General features: G+C 43.7%; 1 protein-coding gene across 1 annotated transcript in view; it reads right to left on the bottom strand.

The window, feature by feature from the left end:
- Window positions 1-387: 387 nt before the first annotated feature.
- AstC (Allatostatin C) overlaps window positions 388-22,672 on the bottom strand; it is a 120,014-nt gene continuing 97,729 nt past the window's right edge. The window contains exons 2-3 of the mRNA XM_070099734.1: window positions 3,901-4,181; window positions 388-673 (exon numbers count right to left, since the gene is read on the bottom strand). Coding sequence (XP_069955835.1) covers window positions 664-673; window positions 3,901-4,181 — 291 coding nt within the window. The 3' untranslated portion in view covers window positions 388-663. The remainder of the gene's footprint in view (window positions 674-3,900; window positions 4,182-22,672) is intronic.

Genomic DNA, 22,672 nt, shown 5'->3' with positions numbered 1-22,672 from the left:
GACGTGTGTGAGATGACATATACAAGCTTGTTGCACATGTATGATACACTGTACCGACAACGTGAAGACACACGTGCAACATCTGGGTCAAATCTTCCAGTTATGTTACGGATTACCTCATCCAATTATAGTTCTGCTGTCTAAGAATTATGGCCTTCAGTTTGTATTGATAAAGTCACTGGATGGCGAAACATCAACAATAAAGATGCGTAGATGTTGCACATGTGTCTAATTCTGCCATGCAAGCTTGTGTCGTGCTGTTTGATGAGGTAGATCTTGTTTGTGACTTTATATTTGTGTTAATTATCAAGTTTTCGTTAGGTTGGGATTACAATACAATATACACACACACACACACACACACACACACACACACACACACACACACACACACACACACACACACACACCACACCTGTTCTTCCCACAAGAATGAATAAATTAACTTATACACTTTAACATTTTTAAACTATTTTTACCATAAATATTATCATCAATATATTTGTAATCTCAAAAGCACACATTGGTTGAAGATTTTTTCGTTTTTGTTCCCAAGCTGTTACTTTCCCGTTGTTTTTGTTCCCAGGTTGATGCTTTCCTGTTGTTGTTTTTGTTCCCGTTGATTGATGCTGCCAGGTGACTGGTACTGCTGTCAGCTACTGTTCACTTCCGCCTGCAAAACACACATAATCACTCGTCAGATCTGGATAAACTCTTAAACTCAAATTCCTAGAGATTTGGAGTGTGTGGCTACGCTATTCTGTACTTACATTACTGGAACACCAGCAGTGTGTGACTACATTGTTCTGTAGTTACTACTGGAACACCAGCAGTGTGTGGCTACACTGTTCTGTAGTTACATTACTGGAACACCAGCAGTGTGTGACTACACTGTTCTGTAGTTACATTACTGGAACACCAGCAGTGTGTGGCTACGCTATTCTGTAGTTACATTACTGGAACACCAGCAGTGTGTGGCTACGCTATTCTGTAGTTACATTACTGGAACACCAGCAGTGCGTGGCTACGCTATTCTGTAGTTACATTACTGGAACACCAGTGTGTGACTACACTGTTCTGTAGTTACATTACTGGAACACCAGCAGTGTGTGGCTACACTGTTCTGTAGTTACATTACTGGAACACCAGCAGTGTGTGGCTACGCTATTCTGTAGTTACATTACTGGAACACCAGCAGTGTGTGGCTACGCTATTCTGTAGTTACATTACTGGAACACCAGCAGTGTGTGGTTACACTGTTCTGTAGTTACATTATTGGAACACCAGCAGTGTGTGACTACACTGTTCTGTAGTTACATTACTGGAACACCAGCAGTGTGTGGCTACACTGTTCTGTAGTTACATTACTGGAACACCAGCAGTGTGTGGCTACACTGTTCTGTAGTTACATTACTGGAACACCAGCAGTGTGTGGCTACACTGTTCTGTAGTTACATTACTGGAACACCAGCAGTGTGTGACTACACTGTTCTGTAGTTACATTACTGGAACACCAGCAGTGTGTGACTACACTGTTCTGTAGTTACATTACTGGAACACCAGTGTGTGACTACACTGTTTTGTAGTTACATTATTGGAACACCAGCAGTGTGTGGCTACACTGTTCTGTAGTTACATTACTGGAACACCAGCAGTGTGTGGCTACACTGTTCTGTAGTTGCATTATTGGAACACCAGCAGTGTGTGACTACACTGTTCTGTAGTTACATTACTGGAACACCAGCAGTGTGTGACTACACTGTTTTGTAGTTACATTATTGGAACACCAGCAGTGTGTGGCTACACTGTTCTGTAGTTACATTACTGGAACACCAGCAGTGTGTGGCTACACTGTTCTGTAGTTGCATTATTGGAACACCAGCAGTGTGTGGCTACACTGTTCTGTAGTTACATTACTGGAACACCAGCAGTGTGTGGCTACACTGTTCTGTAGTTACATTACTGGAACACCAGCAGTGTGTGGCTACACTGTTCTGTAGTTGCATTATTGGAACACCAGCAGTGTGTGGTTACACTGTTCTGTAGTTACATTACTGGAACACCAGCAGTGTGTGGCTACACTGTTCTGTAGTTACATTACTGGAACACCAGCAGTGTGTGGCTACACTGTTCTGTAGTTACATTATTGGAACACCAGCAGTGTGTGGCTACACTGTTCTGTAGTTACATTACTGGAACACCAGCAGTGTGTGGCTACACTGTTCTGTAGTTGCATTATTGGAACACCAGCAGTGTAGGAAAGTTATTAATGTTTTGTATCTGATTATCAATACGATTATTAATTATTATTATTAAAATATTAAGATAAGATAAGATTTCGTTCGGATTTTTAACCCCTCAGGGTTAGCCACCCAGGATAACCCAAGAAAGTCAGTGCGTCATCGAGGACTGTCTGACTTATTTCCATTGTGGTCCTTAATCTTGTCCCCCAGGATGCGACCCACACCATTCGACTAACACCCAGGTACCTACTAGCTGCTAGGTGAACAGGACAACAGGTGTAAGGAAACGCATCGAAATGTTTCATCCCCGCCGGGAATCGGACCCGGACCTTCCGTGTGTGAAGCGAGAGCTTTGCCAGCTGTGAAATTGCCATCCCTCATGTTAATATGTGGTACCAGTTACTACTGTAACTTGCTTACCTATCAAAACTTTGGGGCCCAGTCCCTGGGTCCAACATGTGCCCCGTGGCCTGGTGGCAAAAAGCTCTTGCCTCACACGGTGAGGGTCCGGGTTCGATTCCCGGCGAAGGGGTGGAAACATCAGACGTGTTTCCTTACACCGGTTGTCCATGTTCACCCATCAGTTAAACGGGTACCTGGGTGTTATTGGACTGGTGTGGGTCGCATCCTGGGACAAAACTGACCTAATTTGCCAGAAATGCTCAGCTTTCAATATATATGCTCGGCTTTCTATATAGTAGTATATCATTGATGTCAGCTATGACTGTATACCTTGTGGTGGTATTACGTACCTCTGTAATCTTTTTGAGGTTCACACACTGGGTGGATATTGGGTGGCTGCTATCCACAGTACACAGATAACCCGCACATAGCAAAAAGAAACTTATAACGATGATTCGGTCCGACTTGTGCCATTAACTAGTCACACTAACACACGATGGAAAGGTAGACAGTATATATACGAGAAGAAGGTATTGTTCCAGTCATGGTATTGTGCGTTTTTGTTTTTACCCACAGGGTGGGTATGGGCTGACTATGTTCCATAGGATGGGTATGGGTTTACTACCGTCCACAGGGTGGGTATGGGCTGACTATGTTCCATAGGATGGGTATGGGTTTACTACCGTCCACAGGGTGGGTATGGGCTGACTACCTTCCATAGGATGGGTATGGGTTTACTACCATCCACAGGGTGGGTATGGGCTGACTACCTTCCATAGGATGGGTATGGGTTTACTACCGTCCACAGGGTGGGTATGGGCTGACTACCTTCCATAGGATGGGTATGGGTTTACTACCGTCCACAGGGTGGGTATGGGCTGACTACCTTCCATAGGATGGGTATGGGTTTACTACCGTCCACAGGGTGGGTATGGGCTGACTACCTTCCATAGGATGGGTATGAGTTTACTACCGTCCACAGGGTGGGTATGGGCTGACTACCTTCCATAGGATGGGTATGGGTTTACTACCGTCCACAGGGTGGGTATGGGCTGACTACCTTCCATAGGATGGGTATGGGTTTACTACCGTCCACAGGGTGGGTATGGGCTGACTACCTTCCATAGGATGGGTATGGGTTTACTACCTTCCATAGGATGGGTATGGGTTTACTACCGTCCACAGGGTGGGTATGGGGTACATAATAAAACTATTAAGTGTGTATAAAACGCTAAGATGACGTGGTGTGACCTACCTGAAGCAAGAGATGGGGTTAAAGTAACACTGGTGATACCGTATCTGCCTCTTAATGGTGGGCAGTTCTCCAGGCAGCCCGGAAAGAGGCACGAACATCCTCTTCCTCTTGACCTCCTGTTCTCCTTGCTGCTGTTGCTGCTGCTGCTGCTGCTGCTGCTGCTGCTGCTGTTCCTCCTCTTCCTCGGCCAGCATCTTCTTCAGGGTGGGAAGGTCCTGCCACGAGTCTTGCAGTTCTGACGCCACCCTCGCCAGGATGAGATCTTTAAGTGCAGATATTTCCTGTGAGGTGGAAGAAAAAGATTTGTTTTCAGTCTTGCAAGGAAGGAAAAAAAGATTTGTTTTTTCTGAATTGTTGAGAAAGAATTAGTTTTTAATGTGAAATGGGGAGGAAGACTTTTTAGTCTGTACTGGGGAGAAAAGTCTTGTTTACAAACTGTACTGGGAAAGAAAGTCTTGTTTACAAACTGTACTGGGAAAGAAAGACTGTTTACAGTCTGTACTGGGAAGGAAAGTCTTGTTTACAGTTTGTACTGGGGCAAAAAGACTTTTTCCAGTCTTAATTGGGAAAATACAGACCTATTGACAGGAGTACTGTGAGGAAAGACGCTTGTAATGAGAAATGGGACTGGAGGGACTGTTTTCAGTGGGAATCTGGACGCAAAGACCCGTTTTGAGTGAGAGGAAAGACCAGAAGTGCTGTCTGTGGTCTTGTTGTTGTTACTGAGTAAGAAATAAGTGTTATTGATTGAGAAATAAGTTATTAAGTGAGAAATAAGTGTGAAAGTCGATCATTTATCAGTAATGTATGTGTTGACGGTAGTGTGCAGTGAGAGAGAGAGAGAGAGAGAGAGAGAGAGAGAGAGAGAGAGAGAGAGAGAGAGAGAGAGAGTGTTAGATCATATATTCATCCATGAAACAGGAAGTGATAGGTCAATTTTAATATATTTTTTTAATAATGTTGCAGCCTCCCTCGAGAGGGAAGAGGGAGAGAGGAAAGGAGAAGTGAGGTCAGAAAAGGAAGGAGAGGAGGAGTGAGAGGCAGGAACCCTGGGGATAACAAAGGAAAGAAAGAACGAACGAAGGAATAAAGGCAGGAAAGAAGGAACGAGGGAAGGAAGAAAGGAAGGGACGAATGAATAAAAGCAGGAAGGAAGGAACAAGGGAAGGAAGGAAGTAACGATTGAAGGAACGAAGGAATAAAGGAAGGAAGGGAAGAACGAGGGAAGGAAGGAAGGGAGACATTTCTTATCCTGCCTTAGGTAACATCTCGCGCCGTCTTTACTCTTCAGTAACCTCGACCTAGTTAAATCCAGCGGGTAAAAGTCTCTTGATCCAAGGAATTGGAGCTACTCTCAGGGATCACACCTAATGACCTCCCATTCCCCTCTGGTCCTACATGATTCTAACGGGTTTAGCGCTTTCCCATAAATAAAAATAATCCAAAGTAGCAACGTTGCTTCTTCAACGATCCCTAAATACTTAAAATAAACGTTCTCCTGTAAGGATGAGTTAGGATAAGGGGTAGCTTTACGATGAGTTAGGATAAGGAGTAGGTTTGGGATGAATTAGGATAAGGGGTAGGTTTGGGATGAGTTAGGATAAGGGGTAGGTTTAGGATGAATTAGGATAGGAGGTAGGTTTAGGATGAGTTAAGATAAAGGGTAGGTTTAAGATGAGTTAGAATAATGGGTAGGTTTAGAATGAGTTAGGATAATGGGTAGGTTTAGAATGAGTTAGGATAATGGGTAGGTTTAGAATGAGTTAGGATAAGGGGTAGATAGGCTTATGATGAATTAGGATGATAGGCTCAGAGAATTTCTTTGAAAACTGACGAATATCTCCAAGTTTATTTTAGTAATTTTGTCTTTTATTAACAAAGTCACATCTTGTAGAATTAACTTCAATTATTTTTAATTTCAAATCATTGCTCAATACTAATTTATTTTTCACTTCGTCTGTCTCTTTTCTGTGTCTCCCAAGAAGATGTTAGAGCATTATGGAAGGAGTAAACCCAACATTCAAGAGGACTAGGAACTCCTTTTTACATACACACAGTTCACGTAATCCTGGAAGAGACAGGAGTCCATGGCCTGGTAGGCAACGCTGTAGCCTCACACACTAACTCTCCGTGCTTCGATCCCCGGAAAGGGTGGTAACATTGGGTTTGTTTCCTTACACTTGTTGTCCCCGTTCACCTAGCAAGCAAGTAGGTACTTGGGTGTTAGTAGACTGGTGTGGGTGGCATCCTGGAGACAAGCTTGAAGGACCACAATGGAAATAAGACAGTCCTCGATGACGCACTGATTTTCTTGGGTTATCTTCGGTTAACTTGGGTGGCTAACCCTCCAGGGTTAAAAATCCCAACAAAATCGTATCTTATCTCTTATCTTAAGAGAGGCAGGAACCTCTCAGAAAAAAGGCAAGAAGCCCTCAGAGACAGGCAGGAATCCCCTCACGGAGCAGTAGGAACTCCCTGCATAGATACAATCACCCTGAGATATGAAGGAGAAGCCCTCAGAGACAGGCAGGAATCCCCTCACGGAGCAGTAGGAACTCCCTGCATAGATACAATCACCCTGAGATATGAAGGAGAAGCCCTCAGAGACAGGCAGGAATCCCCTCATGGAGCAGTAGGAACTCCCTGCATAGATACAATCACCCTGAGATATGAAGGAACTTCATAAGATGCAGCCTCCCTGCAGCTGGGAGACAGGAGGAGTGAGCTGAAAGGAACTTGATGACAATACAGTCCGTGGCGCAGTAAGCTGGAGCACGGCTCCTCTCTCTCACTAACTTGAACACTACCGCGGTAATTACGTCCCGCTGGTTTATATCACACTGCTGGCGCTTATTGGAATATCCTGGGTGGGGAGGGAGGGAAACTGGGGCAGGTATGTTGGAATGTGGGGAAGAGGGGGGGTGGGTGGCGAACAGCTGAAGAGGAACAAGACAGCAGTAGCAGCAACAGAAGTAACAACAGCAGCATCAGCATCAGCAGCATCAGCAGCAGTAGCAACAGAAGCAACAACAGCAGCAGCAGTAGCAACAGAAGCAACAACAGCAGCAGAGTAGCAACAGAAGCAACAACAGCAGCAGCAGTAGCAACAGAAGCAACAACAGCAGCAGCAGTAGCAACAGAAGCAACAACAGCAGCAGAGTAGCAACAGAAGCAACAACAGCAGCAGCAGTAGCAACAGAAGCAACAACAGCAGCAGCAGTAGCAACAGAAGCAACAACAGCAGCAGCAGTAGCAACAGAAGCAACAACAGCAGAAGAACAAGACGAAAGGGAAAAAAGAAAGGAAAAATGGGAGGAGGAAGAGAAGGAGAATCATAAGAGTACAGTGAGAGTGATAATAAGCCAGGATAACCCGGGAAAATCAACCACTGTGGCTTCCGTTGGGTCATTCAAGTCTCCTCCCCCAGGATGCCACCCACAACACTCAACTAACACCCAGACACCTATTTACTTTTAGGTAAATGAGGTGGTGGGGGAAGCAGGTGTATTATTATTATTATTATTATCAAGGGGGAAGCGCTAAACCCGGAGGATTATACAGCGCCTAGGGGGGGGGGGATGTGGAAGGCATTCAGGCTTAATTCGGGGAACTGGAGTACAGATCCAATTCCCTAAATCAACAGCCCCTCACCAACATCAAGGAACCTTCCTTGAGGGGGGAAGCAGGTGTAGACTCGCTTATACGTGCTCTGCTCGCCTGGAATCAAATCCAGATCCCTTGTAGAAATGGAGGGGGGGGGTAGTAGTAGTGGTAGTAATAGTAGTAGTAGTAGTGGTAGTAATAGTAGTGGTAGCAGTAGTAGTAGTGGTAGTACTGGTAGTAGTAGTAGTGGTAATAGTAATGGTAGGGCAGCGTTCAGTAAGTGTTCTCGGCAGTGTTCAGTAAGTGTTCTCGGCAGTGCTCAGTAAGTGTTCTCGGCAGTGTTCAGTAAGTGTTCTCGGCAGTGTTCAGTAAGTGTTCTCGGCAGTGTTCAGTAAGTGTTCTCGGCAGTGTTTAGTAAGTGTTCTCGGCAGTGTTCAGTAAGTGTTCATGGCAGTGTTCAGTAAGTGTTCTGGCAGTGTTCAGTAAGTGTTCTCGGCAGTGTTCAGTAAGTGTTTTCGGCAGTGTTCAGTAAGTGTTTTCGGCAGTGTTCAGTAAGTGTTCAGTAAGTGTTCTCGGCAGTGTTTAGTAAGTGTTCTCGGCAGTGTTCAGTAAGTGTTCATGGCAGTGTTCAGTAAGTGTTCTGGCAGTGTTCAGTAAGTGTTCTCGGCAGTGTTCAGTAAGTGTTTTCGGCAGTGTTCAGTAAGTGTTTTCGGCAGTGTTCAGTAAGTGCTCAGTAAGTGTTCTCGGCAGTGTTCAGTAAGTGTTCTCGGCAGTGTTCAGTAAGTGTTCTCGGCAGTGTTCAGTAAGTATTCTGGCAGTGTTCAGTAAGTGTTCTCGGCAGTGTTCAGCAAGTGTTCTCGGCAGTGTTCAGTCAGTGTTCTCGGCAGTGTTCAGTGTTCTCGGCAGTGTTCAGTAAGCGTTCTCGGCAGTGTTCAGTAAGTGTTCTCGGCAGTGTTCAGTAAGTGTTCTCGGCAGTGTTCAGTAAGTGTTCTCGGTAGTGTTCAGTAAGTGTTCTCGGCAGTGTTCAGCAAATGTTCTCGGCAGTGTTCAGTAAGTGTTCTCGGCGGTGTTCAGTAATTTTTATCGGCAGTGTTCAGTAAGTGTTCTAGGCAGTGTTCAGTAAGTGTTCTCGGCAGTGTTCAGTAAGTGTTCTCGGCAGTGTTCAGTAAGTGTTCTCGGCAGTGTTCAGTAAGTGTTCTCGGCAGTGTTCAGTAAGTGTTTTCGGCAGTGTTCAGTAAGTGTTCTCGGCGGTGTTCAGTAAGTGTTCTCGGCAGTGCTCAGTAAGTGTTCTCGGCAGTGCTCAGTAAGTGTTCTCGGCAGTGTTCAGTAAGTGTTCTCGGCAGTGTTCAGTAAGTGTTCTCGGCGGTGTTCAGTAAGTGTTCTCGGCAGTGTTCAGTAAGTGTTCTCGGCAGTGCTCAGTGTTCTTGGCAGTGCTCAGTAAGTGTTCTCGGCAGTGTTCAGTAAGTGTTCTCGGCGGTGTTCAGTAAGTGTTCTCGGCAGTGTTCAGTAAGTGTTCTCTGCAGTGTTCAGTAAGTGTTCTGGGCAGTGTTCAGTGTTCTGGGCAGTGTTCAGTAAGTGTTCTCGGCGATGTTCAGTAAGTGTTCTGGGCAGTGTTCAGTAAGTGTTCTGGGCAGTGTTAAGTAAGTGTTCTCGGCGATGTTCAGTAAGTGTTCTGGGCAGTGTTCAGTAAGTGTTCTGGGCAGTGTTCAGTAAGTGTTCTGGGCAGTGTTCAGTAAGTGTTCTGGGCAGTGTTCAGTAAGTGTTCTCGGCAGTGTTCAGTAAGTGTTTTGGGCAGTGTTCAGTAAGTGTTCTGGGCAGTGTTCAGTAAGTGTTCTGGGCAGTGTTCAATAAGTGTTCTCGGCAGTGTTCAGTAAGTGTTCTCGGCAGTGTTCAGTAAGAGTTCTGGGCAGTGTTTAGTGTTCTGGGCAGTGTTCAGTAAGTGTTCTCGGCAGTGTTCAGTAAGTGTTCTGGGCAATGTTCAGTAAGTGTTCTCGGCAGTGTTCAGTAAGTGTTCTCGGCAGTGTTCATTAAATGTTCTGGGCAGTGTTCAGTAAGTGTTCTGGGCAGTGTTCAGTAAGTGTTCTCGGCAGTGTTCAGTAAGTGTTCTCGGCAGTGTTCAGTAAGTGTTCTGGGCAGTGTTTAGTGTTCTGGGCAGTGTTCAGTAAGTGTTCTGGGAAGTGTTCAGTAAGTGTTCTCGGCAGTGTTCAGTAAGTGTTCTGGCAGTGTTCAGAAAGTGTTCTGGGCAGTGTTCAGTAAGTGTTCTGGGCAGTGTTCAGTAAGTGTTCTGGGCAGTGTTCAGTGTTCTTGGCAGTGTTCAGTAAGTGTTCTGACAGTGTTCAGAAAGTGTTCTGGGCAGTGTTCAGTAAGTGTTCTGGGCAGTGTTCAGTAAGTGTTCTGGGCAGTGTTCAGTGTTCTTGGCAGTGTTCAGTAAGTGTTCTGGGCAGTGTTCAGTGTTCTTGGCAGTGTTCAGTAAGTGTTCTGGGCAGTGTTCAGTGTTCTTGGCAGTGTTCAGTAAGTGTTCTGGGCAGTGTTCAGTGTTCTGGGCAGTGTTCAGTAAGTGTTCTGGGCAGTGTTCAGTGTTCTTGGCAGTGTTCAGTAAGTGTTCTGGGCAGTGTTCAGTGTTCTTGGCAGTGTTCAGTAAGTGTTCTGGGCAGTGTTCAGTGTTCTTGGCAGTGTTCCGTAAGTGTTCTGGGCAGTGTTCAGTGTTCTGGGCAGTGTTCAGTAAGTGTTCTGGGCAGTGTTCAGTGTTCTTGGCAGTGTTCAGTAAGTGTTCTGGGCAGTGTTCAGTGTTCTTGGCAGTGTTCAGTAAGTGTTCTGGGCAGTGTTCAGTAAGTGTTCTGGGCAGTGTTCAGTGTTCTTGGCAGTGTTCAGTGTTCTGGGCAGTGTTCAGTAAGTGTTCTGGGCAGTGTTCAGTAAGTGTTCTGGGCAGTGTTCAGTGTTCTTGGCAGTGTTCAGTAAGTGTTCTGGGCAGTGTTCAGTGTTCTTGGCAGTGTTCAGTAAGTGTTCTGGGCAGTGTTCAGCGTTCTTGGCAGTGTTCAGTAAGTGTTCTGGGCAGTGTTCAGTGTTCTTGGCAGTGTTCAGTAAGTGTTCTGGGCAGTGTTCAGTGTTCTTGGCAGTGTTCAGTAAGTGTTCTGGGCAGTGTTCAGTGTTCTTGGCAGTGTTCAGTAAGTGTTCTGGGCAGTGTTCAGTGTTCTTGGCAGTGTTCAGTAAGTGTTCTGGGCAGTGTTCAGCGTTCTTGGCAGTGTTCAGTAAGTGTTCTGGGCAGTGTTCAGTGTTCTTGGCAGTGTTCAGTAAGTGTTCTGGGCAGTGTTCAGTGTTCTTGGCAGTGTTCAGTAAGTGTTCTGGGCAGTGTTCAGTGTTCTGGGCAGTGTTCAGTAAGTGTTCTGGGCAGTGTTCAGTGTTCTTGGCAGTGTTCAGTAAGTGTTCTGGGCAGTGTTCAGTGTTCTTGGCAGTGTTCAGTAAGTGTTCTGGGCAGTGTTCAGTAAGTGTTCTGGGCAGTGTTCAGTGTTCTTGGCAGTGTTCAGTGTTCTGGGCAGTGTTCAGTAAGTGTTCTGGGCAGTGTTCAGTGTTCTGGGCAGTGTTCAGTGTTCTGGGCAGTGTTCAGTAAGTGTTCTGGGCAGTGTTCAGTGTTCTGGGCAGTGTTCAGTGTTCTGGGCAGTGTTCAGTAAGTGTTCTGGGCAGTGTTGTGGATGAAACAGCAGCTCCCACAAGGTGTACATACTCTCCACTTCCTTGGATCAAGAGCAGCTCTGGTTCTCCCAGTAGCTGTACTAAACTCCTGAAGAATCATGATTTCTTTCCATAATTTTTTTCAGTGATGAAGTCAGCTGTGTCACCCCTGCGGGTTTAGCGTTTTCCAGTGAATGTAACAATAACAGTAACAGTAATAATAATAAAATAAAAATAATAGTATTATTAACAACAATAATATTATTATTAAGATCAATAAAATAATAACGCTAATAAAGCAAAAATATTAGTATTAACGATAATAATAATATTATTAGAACTGATAAAATATCACATACAATTATTATTATTATTATTATTATTATTATTATTATTATTATTATTATTATTATTATTATTATTTTTAGTAACACTAATACAATAAAAATAATAGCTTTAACAACAACAATAACATTGTCAATAATAATAATAATAATAATAATAATAATAATAATAGTCATGGTCCATGATAAGGGAGGCCGGGAGCATAGTAAGGATGTGGGGGGGGGGCGAAGTTTATTAGTGAAGGAGGTAGTATCAACAAGGGGGGCGAAGTTTATTAGTGAGGGAGGTAGTATCAACAAGGGGGGATGAAGTTTATTAGTGAGGGAGGTAGTATCAACAAGGGGGGATGAAGTTTATTAGTGAGGGAGGTAGTATCAACAAGGGGGGATGAAGTTTATTAGTGAGGGAGGTAGTATCAACAAGGGGGGTGAAGTTTATTAGTGAGGGAGGTAGTATCAACAAGGGGAGGCTGAAGTTAATTAGGGAGGTAGTATCAACAAGGGGGGAGAAGTTTATTAGTGAGGGAGGTAGTATCAACAAGGGGGGTGAAGTTTATTAGTGAGGGAGGTAGTATCAACAGGAGAGAAAGATTATTGCCCTTGAGGAACGCTCAACCCTGAGTAACTTGTTCCACAGTTAGTGTTGAAGTTGGGACGCTTGTCTGAGCTAAGCATTACTTTCATCTACATGAAACACAACTCAAACGTTTGTTCAGCAACTCATAAATAGTCACTTTGGTTCCTCTGAAACGGAAGACAAGGCTGTGAGATTATGTAATCCAAACAGGTTAGGTAAGGTTTGTCAGGGAACAGGACAAGTGTTTCCTGACGCGGGTCTTAGTCGTATAATGACCCGCAGCTGGAGCTTTTGATCATCTGGCCGAGACCTTTCCCTGGCTTACCTCTCCACCCCTTTAAAAATTAGGGTTATATTATCTAAACAGTTTAATTGGGTATGTTTATTGTGGAAACTCTTCGCCTGAGTAGCAGGCTTCTTCAATCGAATATGTGTTTTGAACAGAAATGTTCATTCAGGGTGCGGCATTCCAGCCTGTTCACCTAGCAGTGAAAAGACCCTGGGTGTTAGTTCCCTTACACCTGTTGCTCTGTTTACCTACTAGCAGTTAATAGATACCAGGGAGCTGACTGTCGTGGGTGACATCCTGAGAGTTGTTACATACTTTATATAGAACTGGACTTTGAAAATGAACTGAAGGTAGAATATTAGTTCTTAGATTGTAAATAAGCTGGGGTAAGTTACTAGCTCTTAGACTGTAAATAAACTGGGGTAAGATACCAGCTCTTAGATTGTAAATAAGCTGGGGTAAGTTACTAGCTCTTAGACTGTAAATAAACTGGGGTAAGATACCAGCTCTTAGATTGTAAATAAGCTGGGGTAAGTTACTAGCTCTTAGACTGTAAATAAACTGGGGTAAGATACCAGCTCTTAGATTGTAAATAAGCTGAGGTAAGCTACCAGCTCTTAGATTGTAAATAAGCTCAGATAAGCTACCAGCTCTTAGATTGTAAATAAGCTGGGTAAGATACCAGCTCTTAGAGTATAAATAAGATGTCGTGAATCTTGAAGAAGACGACACAAGCACTAGAAAATTGAGCTGTAGCATCAAGGAATAGTAAAAGGGGAGAGGGGAGAAAAGGAAAATTGGAAATGAAGAGGAACGAGAAAATATGGGAGATGAAGTGAAACTGACGTAAGAGTGTCAGGGAAAAGGACGCTCCTTGGTAATGACATTCTAGAAAAAATCACACGGTGGGAAATGAAGAATTTGCTGGGTAGTGTGTATGGAGGATTAACGAACGGAGGATCGAGCCTTGTCAGGAGCACTAACGTATCAAAACAAAAGAGACAGAGTTTGAGAAAATGAAAAAAACATTGCCTCGGGTAATAATGTTGAGACAGAGACGGTATCGAGTTACTGGAGCACTATCTCACAGTGATTTCTCTCCTAAATGAATTACTAGTGAAGGGTACGTAAGGCCCTGAGTTTGAAAAAAAAGCAAGGCTTGCAAATAGTGTACACATACGACCCTTGGAAGATGAAATAGTGTAGTACTACGAGCCTGGAAGATCCCTGAGTGTGCAAACACGACCTTGGAAGATCCATGAAAAAGTGTGCAGATACGACCCTGGATGTGTGTGTGTGTGGCTCGACCCCTGCAACCACCTAATTGTGGTTTCAGGGGTCGACCCATAGCTCCTGGTGTGTGTGTGTGTGTGTGCGTGGGTGTGTGGTGCCTCATTGCATGCTGTAAGAGTCTTGCCCTTGGCTCTGATCGTTCCTACCAGGCGCTTCTGCAACGAAAATTGCTCAACAACTCGCTCTATTGGTTTCCATTCAGTTTACGACTGAGGCCTAGGCAGCTGGGTTCCTTCCCGAGCTCACTGTCCAGGAGGGTGTCCTCCTGGTGGTCCAAGAGGAGACTTTAGTTGTTAGGTAAGACACATATGCAACAGTTAGACAATTTTATTCCGAAACGTTTCGCCTACACAGTAGGCTTCTTCAGTCGAATACAGAAAGTAGGCAGGAACAGTAGAGATGTGAAGACGATGTAATCAGTCCATCACCCTTGAAGTCGTAGAATTTGAGGTTGTCAGTCCCTCGGCCTGGAGAAGTTTAGTTCCATAGTCAGGAACTATCTTCAGGAACTGAACTCCAGGCCGAGGGACTGACAACCTCAAATTCTACGACTTCAAGGGTGATGGACTGATTACATCGTCTTCACATCTCTACTGTTCCTGCCTACTTTCTGTATTCGACTGAAGAAGCCTACTGTGTAGGCGAAACGTTTCGGAATAAAGTTGTCTAACTGTTGCATATGTTTCTTACCTAACAACCTGTCGGTATTGTATACCATTTTGATGTTCAGGAGGCTTTAGCAACTACTGGGAAGACCTGGCTAGGTCTGGTCCTTCTGGTGGTCGTTGTGGAGGTTGTAGTAGCTACAGGATAGATCGGACTGACTCTGGACCTGTCCTTTATGCCCAGCTTATCTTCTGACTATCTTTCATCTATTTCCATAAGTAACTTTCCACCCAGTTCTGTTCCACTTCCTCTTGTCCCCTTTCATTGCAACCCATTATGAGGAATACACCGAGAAATACCTCCCTGTGAGGAACACGTGAAGGAATACTTACCTGTGAGTAATACCCTGAAAATACCTCCCTGTGAGGAACACCTGAAGGAATACTTACCTGTGAGTAATACCCTGAAAATACCTCCCTGTGAGGAATACATTGATAAATACCTCCCTGTGAGAAAGAAATTGAGGAATACCTCCCTGTGAGAAAGAAATTGAGGAATACCTCCCTGTGTGGAATACCTTGAGTAATCCCCCACAGTGTGCATCATCTTCGTGATAGTTTGCTAATATCATGTCATTGAAATAATCGGATAAGTGAAACAGGCTTCTGTGTTCCATATATATGCAGATGGGTTAATACTGCTTAAGTTAAAGCATAGTGTAGACCTTTTTCATATTGTAAACGATCTTAAAACTGTACAGAGAGTAAGATTTGCATAATATCTTAAGCTGGTCAAATAAGCTGGAGATAACACAAGAGGTGAACGGTGCCTGGCTGGCGTTTTTTTTTTTTCGTTAAATAAAATTAGATATATCACGAGAGTGCTGCTACCGTACTCTGTGATAATTAAGTGGTGGGAACGACAACTAGCTATGTTTCTCTGATAATGTTCCATCACACGGGATGGGTTTGTATGTAGGGGTGGGCCTCTGTTTGGTGTTTGTGTGTAGGGGGTAGGCCTGTGTGTGGTGTTTGTATGTAGAGGTGGGCAGGTGTGGTGTTTGTGTGTAGGGGTGGGCAAATCCATTATAATCCAATTGGTTAAGACGCCCCTTCAACAGTCACCCGTTTGACTGTTTCTACAACATAACATGATGTCTGTTGATAAGAGGATGGACTGAGTGGACTTACTAGCAAGCTCCCCACCCAGCACCCCGTTCTCAAGAACATCTTGCACCCCATTCTCAAGAGCCCATTCTCAAACCTCATCATTCTCATTGCAACCCCGAAGCCTCATCTCTCCACCCTTTCTATGTTGTACCCACCTACGCTTGGTCACTAATGATACGCTTCCATCCTGAGCCTGCCACTCGTGAAGTGTTTGTAAGTTGATTCTGTCTCAGACTACCACTGTTAGGGCTACAAGAAAGGAGTGAACAAAAGGGGAGACTACTGAGAAACAATGGGTTTACAACCAACCCGTTTTAATCACACATTGATAGATACAAAAATGGTTCTACATGACCATAATTTTTAAAGGGGTGGACCGGTAAGCCAGCGGAAGGCCTCGGTCAGATGACCAAAAACTCCAAAGGTGGATCATCATCTGACTAAGACCCGCGCCAGGAAACATTTGTCCTGTTTCCTGACGAACCTTACCTAACCTAACCTTTTAATCACAGACATCATGTGACTGTTGAAGAAAGCGCAATAGATGTCCGCTTTCTGTTTGCGCCGCACTTTTTGTTATCGCCTTTTATCTTATGTTTATAGTTTTGCCATTGTGGTATGTTATAATTTGTTGTTTTTAATCTCTGTTGGACAAACTAGTCAAACTTACAAATGCGCTGACAACCAAATACTCAGAGGACGTGTCGGACCACTCGGTCCACCACACATTTATTGAACCTCGTTATATTAACCACAAAGAAATAACAAGGAGAGCTACATGGGGTATCAGTCCCAACACATCAGTGGTGTACAAGCAGACAAGTTACAGAACATGCTTTTACTGGGGCAACGTTTCGCTCTGTATACAGAGCTCTTCACAGAACAAAACGTTGTCCCAACGAAAACTTATTCTGCAACGTGTCTTTGTGTTCGTTCTGGTAAGTCAGTACGCTATTTTGTCGAAGTCAAGAGTGCATGCAATGTTGCCAAGCTTCTTAACTGCCTTCAGGGACTACCAAAGGCATTCAAAACATTTCATCCTTTCAAGGGAAGTGTCTTGATGCTGGTGACGGTCTCTTCATCTAGGAAATTGTAGTTATCCTCTCCTTCCTCGTGTAAAAATCTAATTATTTCCCATTTCTCAGGCGTTATTTGACTCCCACGGGTTTAATAATATCGAAGACACTGTACACATCTGCCAGGCCAGTTATACCGAATGTAACTCTCTCTCTCTTTCCTTTGCCTGTCCTCTGCACACTCTTGCAGAGCAAATAGATTTTCAAGGGAGCGCAGGAAACAGCCGGACACTTTCCCACACAATTACACTACGCTTGGCTTGTGTTCTTTCCTCTCACAAGAATCTTGTGCCTGACCACTACGCTAGCACACATTTTTCAGAGCTGAGGCTTGCACACACGCTCTCAAAGTCGAAGCAATTTTGATGAACACAGTAAGTGCGTCCCACATAAGTTTTGACTTAGCATAACATTATTCATGTTATGCTAAGTCAAAACACTGAGTCAAGACTATCTCTTGTGTTAGAGTTAGGAAGAGTTTAACATGGATAAAAACATTATCCATGGCAGGAAGGGCTGTTTTTTTTACAGATTTTTTTTTGTTTAGCCACGCTGAAATTGGTTAATGCAAGATAAATTGTGCCCACATGATCTAATAATCCAGTTTAGCTTGACCTGTCATTGCTACACTCCTAACTGAAATTTAAAAGTAAAAAAGTTCATCTTTTGTAATTGCTAGGTCAACCAAATTGATATTTTTAAAGGAATGAACATGATGCGCTCAAGATTCTCGAAATCGTAATGACATGATTCCAAATAAACCACGGTATGGGTGGGGATTGAACTCGCGGAAGCTGAGTTTAATCCCAACCTGTACCGTGGTTTATGATGCGTTCAACTTAATATTTTGTTCTGTTTTTTTATTAGTTTCCGGGACAGGATGTTAAAGATAATAAAAGAAGGAAAAAAATCAATTTTGAAAGTTATACAAGTATTGGTAGCTTTAAAAATGAGTTAGAGAAATATATGAGTAATATAGTAAGTGTTGGGTGTTGGGCCAGTAGGCTTACTACAGTGTACCTCGGTTATTATTGTCGCTGATGATACAGTGTTTAAAGTGATGTTGATGTGAACGGTTGTTTGAAGACGATGGGGATAGACTGAACTCATAGAGTTGAAAATGGATGATGAATTTTAGTGTGGAAAATGTCACGCGATGGTTAAAATGTATTTTTTTTTTTTGAGTGAAAATTTGAAGACCATATATGATCAAAAATCTTGTGGTGGCAATAATTCACTGTCACAATGTCATATAAACACAAATGTTAACCATAAGAAACATTAACAGATTTAAAGATAGTTTTTTTAATGTACATTTATAGAGATACTAAAAAATATTGTTTACAGCGTATATACCTCATGATCTATGAAATTTAACCTGCCCTCCTCTTCCTTGGATCATATGTGCTTACTTCCCATTCCCCATCCATTATGAACCCTACGACTTTAGCGCTTCCCGATTAATATATAATACGTTGTTTTACATAGGTCAGGGTAAGACACTAACCAGTTGTTGGTGCTACACTCACACTTATGATTATGAAGAAGCGCTAAAACCTGGTGGGTCATGCAGAATGGGAGGCAGTGAGGGTCGATGCAAGGGAAAAGTAGGGTAGTTTCAATTCCTTGGATCAAGAGAGCTCAAAAGGAACATCAAGGTAGAGAGGGGCCCTTGACGGGAGAATCATGTGTTGTTGGTCATGCAAGGTGTTAGTGACAAGACACAGCAAGACATTATTAGAAAACGTTTTGCTCATCCTTGCGTGAAACTACGCAATAAAGGCTTGCTCTTATAAATTTGAATTAATGTAAGGTGGGTTGGATAGGCTTCTCCAGTACACGAGATATTAAAGCCCCATGTCACCTGTTCATCGCTATGCTAGCAATACTCTAATACCTAAAATGAAGATTAAAAGTAAGTTGTCAGTATATATTCAGTGAGTCATACACTTGACGGTGTGTACATCCTCAGTGGCAGGTGTGGCTGACCATACCATCACTCACTAGTGGCTTACCTTCCGTGCTGGACTTTGCTCTTGAGTGTTCCAGTATTAGGTTATGTTGTGGATCCTTTCCCTTTTCTCACACTTCCCTCTTTGCCTCCTCACCCTCCCCTCTTCCCCTTCATTCCATCCCATGTCTCTGTCATCCTGGAACTCCGCGTAGCCTAGCGTATGTCTCGCCTGATTTACTCTTCCTGCTGCTTCATCTGTCCGCCATCTGCACTCCTGTTATAGCTCTTTTATCCACCCTTCTTAGACGCTCTTCATCCAAGGAATTAGAGTTACCCTTCCTTTGATAAAGCGTGATTACCCCCCTCCCCTATCTTCTAGGTATTTTATAACCCCTACAAGTTTTGCATTTGTAAATATAATAAAACAATAATAACAAATTTGATAATGATTCTTAATTATCCAGCCTCCACTACATCGCTGGAGTGCCGGTTTATCCAGTATGTCTCTCTGCTACAAACCAGTACGAGTATTTCAGAGTGACTAAGACAGTGGGGTGGGTGACTGTTGCACCAGCCTTGTTCATCTGACTACTGCAGTTGGCTCCCTGGCTCTCCGTATTCTATTCCCGCTTTGAAAGCTTCATCGCCTGCGCAATATTTACTGGTTTATTTGTTATTAATAGAAATCACTCTTAACCTAAACAAACCTGACCTTTCATGAGTGTGTTAATGACTTAGATGTTTTTAAAAATAGGAAGAGCGTAAATTTTAGAATTTAGAAAAAGCGTAAATTGAGGAATTTCATGAAGAACAGGTTGCTTAATACGGACTTAAAGCGTAGACTATTCTCAAATAGTCAGAAAAAGCGTAAATTGAGGAATTTTATTAAAGCAGGTTGGTTAATGGGGGTCTGTTAGATCCCCATTATAACCAACTTGCTAAAGCGTATCGACACTGTTCATAAAGTCAATTAAGGCAGCATGTCATTTATTCACCACCAGACAAGTAAGTAAGTTTATTCAGGTATACACAAATACAGTTACATAGAATTATCATACATAGCAGCATATGTGTAGAGAACCTGGGATAACCCAAAAAAGTCAGAGTGACTTATTTCCGTTGGGGTCCTTTACAAGCATACTTTAATTCCTAAAACATGGATTAAGTAAACACACAGCATGTATACACTGAGGGACATGCACCTTACGGTGTATACATACACCCTGTGCTGAGAACAGTATGCGAGAATTCGACACGGAATTTAGGAGGACGGGAAAGTTTATCCAGGCTTGATTATCGACGTTGGTGTCGATACTCGACCGTGTGGGGCTCCAGCCAACCATTACCAGGCTCTGCTTTTGTGTTCCCTTTACACCATGTGAGTACCTCCTTCAAGAGAGCATCTTATGAAACGGCCTTAGAGGCTACAACTACATTACGTGGGTAAGGAATATTAACGCTAAGCTTCAGGGATGTTAACATGCTCTTCACCCCCACATCAAAGGGCCTGTCAAGCTTCCATACAACTCGCGGGATTATTTTTTGGCACAGCTCGGATAGCCTATTACTAGGGCTTGTGCTAGACATGTGTAGGGTGGGTATTAGACATGTCTAGGATGCATGTTAGTCTTGGTTACGATGTGTGTAGGGTGGGTATTAGACATGTCTAGGATGCATGTTAGTCTTGGTTACGATGTGTGTAGGATGGGTGTTAAACATGTCCTAGGTGGATGAATCTTATTGTAGCCAGCTGGCCCAGTGGCTAATGCGCCGACTCACTAGCCGCGAGTTCATTCCCCACCCGTACAGTGGTTTGGTTAGCATGTGTGTAGGGTGGATTGAGGATAATTGTTGGGTGTGTGTTAGGCATTTATATGGAAAAATATTACAAAAAAAAGTGTGTATTCACCTATTTGTGGTTGCAGGGGTTAAGTCATAGCTCTTGGCACCGCCTCTTCACTAGTCGCTAATAGGTCCGCTCTCTCTCTGCTCCATGAGCTTTATCGTACCTTTTCTTAAAGTTATGTATGGTTCCTGCCTCCACTACATCACTTGCCAGACTATTCCACTTCCTGACAACTCTATGACTGAAGAAATACTTCCTAACATCCCTTTGACTCTTCTGAGTGTGTGTGTGTGTGTGTGTGTGTGTGTGTGTGTGTGTGTGTGTGTGTGTGTGTGTGTGTGTGTGTGTGTGTGTGTGTGTGTGTGTATAATGTGCTTGCACTACGAAAGTTTTAGGAGATAAATCACAAATACAGACGTTTTCTTCAACATTTTAAACGCTTGATCCGGTTCCATAGAGACGTGTAGTAGTACCTAAAAAATGTAAATAAACTGAACTCTGAAGCAGTGGAAGCGAACTCTTAAAGTGTCAGTTGGTCAAAAATTAAGCAGCTGGAGCCAAAATTGGAGCCAGCCCTCCTCCTCCTCCTCCTCCTCCTCCTCCTCTTCCTCCTCCTCCTCCTCCTCCTCCTCCTCCTCCTACTCCTCCTCCTCCTCAAAATAAAATAGTTTGAAAATGGAATTCACGCACAGAGGGAGATATGTTCATGACATGCAAGATACTCAGGGACAATGGCAAGGCAGGATTAAAGACTTCAAAGGCTGGGGACCAGGACCCGGAGACGCAAATGATAACTAAACACTACAGTGAGTCAGGAAGATAAAGGAAAGAACATTTTAAAGTGATGTAAACAGAACACAGGTGAGGGGAACACAAGAGTCGAAGAGAACGCAAGTGAGGAGAACACGTAAGGTGAAGAGAACACACGAGGTGAGAACACATGGTGTATTCTCCTTACTTCAGCCTCTTTGAATGCTTCTTTAAAGAAGTATAGAAAGATGTTAGGAAAATTCTAATAGCAGCACTGAGACGTCAGTGTATGACTGCTCAGTTCAGACATCTGAGACGTCAGTGTATGACTGCTCAGTTCAGACATCTGAGACGTCAGTGTATGACTGCTCAGTTCAGACATCTGAGACGTCAGTGTATGACTGCTCAGTTCAGACATCTGAGACGTCAGTGTATGACTGCTCAGTTCAGACATCTGAGAAGTCAGTGATGACTGCTCATTCATCAGACATCCGAGTGTCTTGTAGGAACACTGAGACGTCAGTGTATGGCTACTCAGTCATCAGACGTCACTAACACATCCCTGGTGAAGACACATGATCTTGACACATTAATTCAATACGTCGACCAGGTATACCCTGCCGTTGGTAATTGACGTGTCTGCTTACTGTTCACTGTCTTGCCAGCACCCTCGTCTCCCCTCTGTTATCAGACCAAACCTGTCTCCTCTCACCTGTCTCCCTTTTGTCATCAGACCCACCTGTATCACCTCACCTGTCTCTCCTCTGTCATCAGACCCACCTGCCTCCCCTCACCTGTCTCTCTGTCATCAGACCCACCTGTCTCCTCCTCACATGTCTCCCCAGTCATCAGACCCACCTCTCTCCCCTCATTACACCTACCTTAACCCTACCTCTTCTCCAAAATTGCATCACAGGAAACAGTGACCTCGCTCACCTATCATTACACTTAACTTTTGCTACTCGTCTTCCCGGTTACTTTACAAGTAACAGTCTCCAACCTGATTACCTTCACCCAGGGCCTCGTTATCCTTTGGGCACGATGGGAAAGAACTTGTCTGAGAAAATAGTCTGACAGGGATGATGATGGTGATGGCTGTCATCTTGAAGATGACCTGTGGCCGTAGTAAAGAAGCAGTGGTGGAATAATCCTTTAAGATCATCTGTGGTCGTTGTAAAGAAACAAAGGTGTCATATTGGTTGCGTTATTGACGTTTGAAATCTATCGACTGCGCGACTACTTCACCAAAGATATTTCGATACCTGTTGCATGAATTAAAGTTCTCAGTGTATATTCAATGAGAGATATACTCTCAGTGTATATATTCTTGCCTATCGACTATACTACCCTATTTAAGGATATTCAGTACCTGAAATGGGGATTAAGGTAAACTCTCAGCGTATATACACTGGTATACAAGCTATCTCTATGTATATATATGCTCTTGCCATGATGGAATCTTGTATGTTTAAGGTGGACATTGAACACCTCACCTCCCCTAACCAGGTGAAGCCACCTCAGAGGAAACCACTAACAAGGTGATCTCGATGTTGTAGCCTTCCTTCACCTCTTCCACAACCCTGGGTCCTGTTAACT

Source organism: Cherax quadricarinatus, chromosome 68 (assembly GCF_038502225.1).
Source record: "Cherax quadricarinatus isolate ZL_2023a chromosome 68, ASM3850222v1, whole genome shotgun sequence".
NCBI lineage: Eukaryota > Metazoa > Arthropoda > Malacostraca > Decapoda > Parastacidae > Cherax > Cherax quadricarinatus.
Note: the sequence above shows the minus strand (reverse complement) of the source record. Positions and strands in the feature narration are given on the sequence as shown.